We start from the raw sequence: 4,409 nt of genomic DNA, 5'->3' as shown, positions 1-4,409 counted from the left end.
GGCCTGATACCAACACATTCAGCTCACACTCACACACAGCTCAGGACCGGCCTGATACCAACACATTCAGCTCACACAACAACACACACGGACACAAATAGAGACGCACAGAGAGAGCAGACGGAGAGAGAGAGACAAGACAAAATGGCAGACCATTGCCTCCACAGCTCCCACAGTGGCGCTAGCTAGCGCCCGCGGCTAACTGCTCCCTGGTCTCTCCCTCCTCTCCCTCCTCTATCTGCTCCCTGGTCTCTCCTCCTCTATCTGCTCCCTGGTCTCTCCTCCCCTCCCTCCTCTATCTTCTCCCTGGTCTCCCTGGTCTCTCCTCCTCTATCTGCTCCCTGGTCTCTCCTCCTCTGTCTGCTCCCTGGTCTCTCCTCCTCTATCTGCTCCCTGGTCTCTCCTCACCCATCTGCTCCCTGGTCTCTCCTCACCCATCTTCTCCCTGGTCTCTCCTCCTCTGTCTTCTCCCTGGTCTCTCCTCCTCTGTCTTCTCCCTGGTCTCTCCTCCTCTGTCTTCTCCCTGGTCTCTCCTCCTCTATCTTCTCCCTGGTCTCTCCTCCTCTGTCTTCTCCCTGGTCTCTCCTCCTCTATCTGCTCCCTGGTCTCTCCTCCTCTGTCTTCTCCCTGGTCTCTCCTCCTCTATCTGCTCCCTGGTCTCTCCTCCTCTGTCTTCTCCCTGGTCTCCCTGGTCTCTCCTCCTCTCCCTCCTGGTCTCTCCTCCTCTCCCTCCTGGTCTCTCCTCCTCTCCCTCCTGGTCTCTCCTCCTCTCCCTCCTGGTCTCTCCTCCTCTCCCTCACCTATCTGGTTGTACATCTTGAAGGCGATGTCGAACTGCAGGATGACCAGCATGAACTGGAACCATGGGCTCATCTCCTTGTTGGGCAGCGGGATGTGCACGGAGAACACGATGTTGTTGGCCTCGATCTTCTTGGCCATGGCCTCGTCGAAGTCGCGGATCTTGTCACACTGGTTGGGTCCCCAGGGCATGAACCACTTGGTGCTCTGGTGGTACTTGTCCGTGTCCACGCACTTGGTGGCCAGGTAGTGGACCGCCGTGGTGGGGCTGGGGGCTGAGGAGACGAGGACAGAGGAGACAAGGACAGAGGACATGTTTGCTTGGTAGTGTAGGAAGTGGCCCTGAGCAACCAGGAATCTGCCTCCTCCACCAGTCATCTAGTATTATATCAAATCAAACTTTATATGTGTAGCGCATTTCATACACAGAGGCCAATGAGAGAGGGCGTAGGTCCCCCCTACATATTCCAGAGGGAAGCAATATAGCTTATAGTAATTATATATATATAATAATAATATTGCGTAGCTTATAGTCTAATAGATACTGAAACGATAACCTTTGAACATGAATCCACCTTAACACCCAGTCTAAACACACCGTTCAACATGAATCCACCTGAACACCCAGTCTAAACAAGGAAATAGCGTTAAGGAGGAGGCTCGTAGCTCTTTCCTCATGGTCTCAATTACCGTGTAACCTGGTTAGGTCTCCGGCCTGCTCAACACACACAGCATACAGACTCAACGCTATAGACCCTAACATACCTATCCCACGTCATCTCCAGGAGGGAAATATGTGTGTGTGCACGCGCGTGTGTGTGTTATTTGTGTGGGGTGATGTCATCACAATGGACACACTGTGGAGAAACCAAACACACACACACACACACACACACACCAAAATTAAATGAGCTCAGCTCTACAAAACCCCTCTGAGTTCAATTATTTAGTGAACCCGGGATTCCTGCAGTGCGCACACACACACACACACACACACACACACACACCGCAGTGTGGCCCCTCTGCCCATTGACCTCATGTCGTGTCACCGTTGTCCAAAAACAGAGGGGGACCAGCTCTGTTCTACTCAATTACCCTACTGCTCTCTCTCTCTCTCTCTCTCTCTCTCTCACACACACACACTCACACACACACACAGCCCCGGCCACCGAGCAAACACAATGGCATCTGGCTTCATTAAAACTAGCCCAGTCGAGCAGGGTCCGGCCCGGCCTGAGCTGCCTAATCAAGCCCCAGATACCCAGACGAGGGCCGGCCTGCCAGGCCCACCACAGAGCAGCTCTCTGGGGGGTGTGTGTGTGTGTGTGTGTGTCAGTACTATGTAAAACAGACAAAGAACTAACATCACCTTAAAAAAAAATCCTTGAGGCAGGACAAGTTAGGTGTGTGTGTGTGTGTGTGTGTGTGTGCGTGCGTGCGTGTGTGTGCGTGTGTGTGTGAGTGATATCAGTAAGGAGCAGAATCATGCAAATGAATCAAGCAGCAGGGAAGGAAGAAGCATGCCAGACGGATCTGAGGAGAGATCTACCAGAGAGAGAGAGAGAGAGAGAGAGAGAGGGGGGAGAGAGAGAGAGAGAGAGGGGGGGGAGAGAGGGAGAGAGAGAGAGAGAGAGAGAGAGGGGAGAGAGGGAGAGAGAGGGGGAGAGAGAGGGAGAGAGGGAGAGAGAGAGATAGAGAGGGGGGGGATAGAGAGAGAGAGAGAGAGAGAGATAGAGGAGAGAGAGAGACGGAGAGGTGGGGGGGGATAGAGAGAGAGAGAGAAAGAGAGGGGGGGATAGAGAGAGAGAGAGGGGGGGGATAGAGAGAGAGAGATAGATAGAGGGAGAGAGAGAGAGAGAGAGACGGAGAGGTGGGGGAGAGAGAGGGAGAGAGAGAGAGAGAGAGAGAGAGAGAGAGAGAGCGCCTGGGGCCACAGAGTAGGCTACATAGAGAATAAGGCTAGAGAATATTCTCATTTCCTTCCAGGAGTTGATGCACAAGGAGAACTATGATTTATGATTTATGCATTTCACTGCGCAGCGGCTCATTCCAGCACGACATTCTCGCATTTTAAAACTACAGTAGATGAAAATGCCCGCATTAGAATCGAAGCCACTGGGCGTAGAAAGACATAATCTACATGCTGGTCATAAAAAACAAAGCAAGCCGTGATTTATCCGGGCGTTTCTGAATCCTCCCAGACTCGCACGGATAGGAAAGAGACGCTGGACGCAAAATATCCCACTTTCCACAGAAGCAACATTGAGGCACAGAAAGAGGTTGAACGGATCCAGTGATTCAGACACTTCGCGTCCGCTCGCTACAGTCGCCATTCTTCTCTACCAGAACTTGCAGCTGCATGTCAAAACAAGGATTGGAAACTTTCTGGCCAGTGGGCACGGTCACAGTGGGCAACTTTTTCAAGCCTATATTAATGTGGGTAGGCCTGTAAACCCGAATCAGGAATCAGTGTCCGAGGTCGCGCACAAAGGCGCAAAAGAGGTGAACGCGAAGAAGAAAAGTTGTGCTTACCGATCAACCCGCCGACCATGAAGGAGAACGCCTGGAACAGCAGCAGTATCACTCCAACTATCACCAACTTTTTGGTGCTCATGTTTTCAATAATCGCCCCGGCCATGTTGATAAGCTGGAGCAGATCGCGGGTGGAGAGAGAGAGAGAGAAGGACACGCAGGCCTGTAGGTGCGTCGGGTCCGAGTCTCCAGCAGATCAGATCCCGTGCGTGTGGAATGCGTCCCGCTCTGCTCTGCTCTGCTGCGAAGCCTTTGATTTGTCTTCCAACTTCTCAGGACCGGAGAAAACACGCATCACATGACCCGATAGTGTGGGTGGGGGGAATAAAGGCAATTTAAAGATATAGTTCACCAAAATTTCACAATTGCATATTTGATTTCCTCGCACATTTGCAGGTGAAAGCAGTGTGCGGTCTGTCCAAATCACAGCCCCGTATAAAGGTCACACGGTGCCGCTTCTCCAGGTGCGTTTTTACGCGCAGGTGGAGTAGAGTTTGAGAGGCACTTTGCCGCAAGAAAATGCTTCACACTTATAGAGAAAACAGGATTGAGGAGATAGTGAAAGTCGTAGCCTACAGTCATCATAGCCTATAGGCTACCTGACACATTACCTTAATGTCTTTTAACAATTTAAACACTGAGATCAATAAGGCTATGTATCAATATTTGACGATGATATAAGCACGTAGCCTACTACAAATACCAACGTCGCTACTGCGCCACCTAGTGGTACAACTGCGCTAGGATTCCTCCTGAAACAGACTTCCCTGCCCCAGTTGGAGGCGGTACCAAACATCGCCACTAGGAGGCAGTATAACCAAACTAATACTGCTCTAGAGGCACTCCGCATGGCTCTCTGGGATAGTGAGCATAGATCAATACAATAAAACCAATGGAGTCCCAGAGAAGAAACCTTAAATGAGGTAAATCAACCATTTTCAAGTTAGTTCACCAGGTAGAGGTCGATGTGTTTGACCTAGGTCTGTCTCAGAAGGTTCTGCGTGCCAGCTGCCATTCACCCAGAATACCACTGCTTCACTTGAACCCCCAGATGAATCACACCATGGAGGGGTTGGGCT

At 51.3% G+C, this 4,409-nt stretch overlaps 1 protein-coding gene across 1 annotated transcript; it reads right to left on the bottom strand.

Moving 5' to 3' along the window:
• Window positions 1-795: 795 nt before the first annotated feature.
• Window positions 796-3,551, bottom strand: LOC311329174 (protein wntless homolog; the record flags this gene model as incomplete). The annotated part of the gene is made up of 2 exons (XM_084463050.1): window positions 3,331-3,551; window positions 796-1,073 (listed from the first exon to the last, which is right to left on the bottom strand). Coding segments are annotated over exons 1-2 (384 nt in total), but the record flags the coding sequence as incomplete, so codon positions are not given.
• Between the last annotated feature and the right edge of the window lie 858 nt (window positions 3,552-4,409).

Source organism: Borostomias antarcticus (assembly GCF_949987555.1).
Source record: "Borostomias antarcticus genome assembly, contig: scaffold_1018, whole genome shotgun sequence".
Taxonomy (NCBI): domain Eukaryota; kingdom Metazoa; phylum Chordata; class Actinopteri; order Stomiiformes; family Stomiidae; genus Borostomias; species Borostomias antarcticus.
The sequence above is the reverse complement of the archived record's forward strand: the minus strand, read 5'-3'. Positions and strand labels throughout refer to the sequence as shown.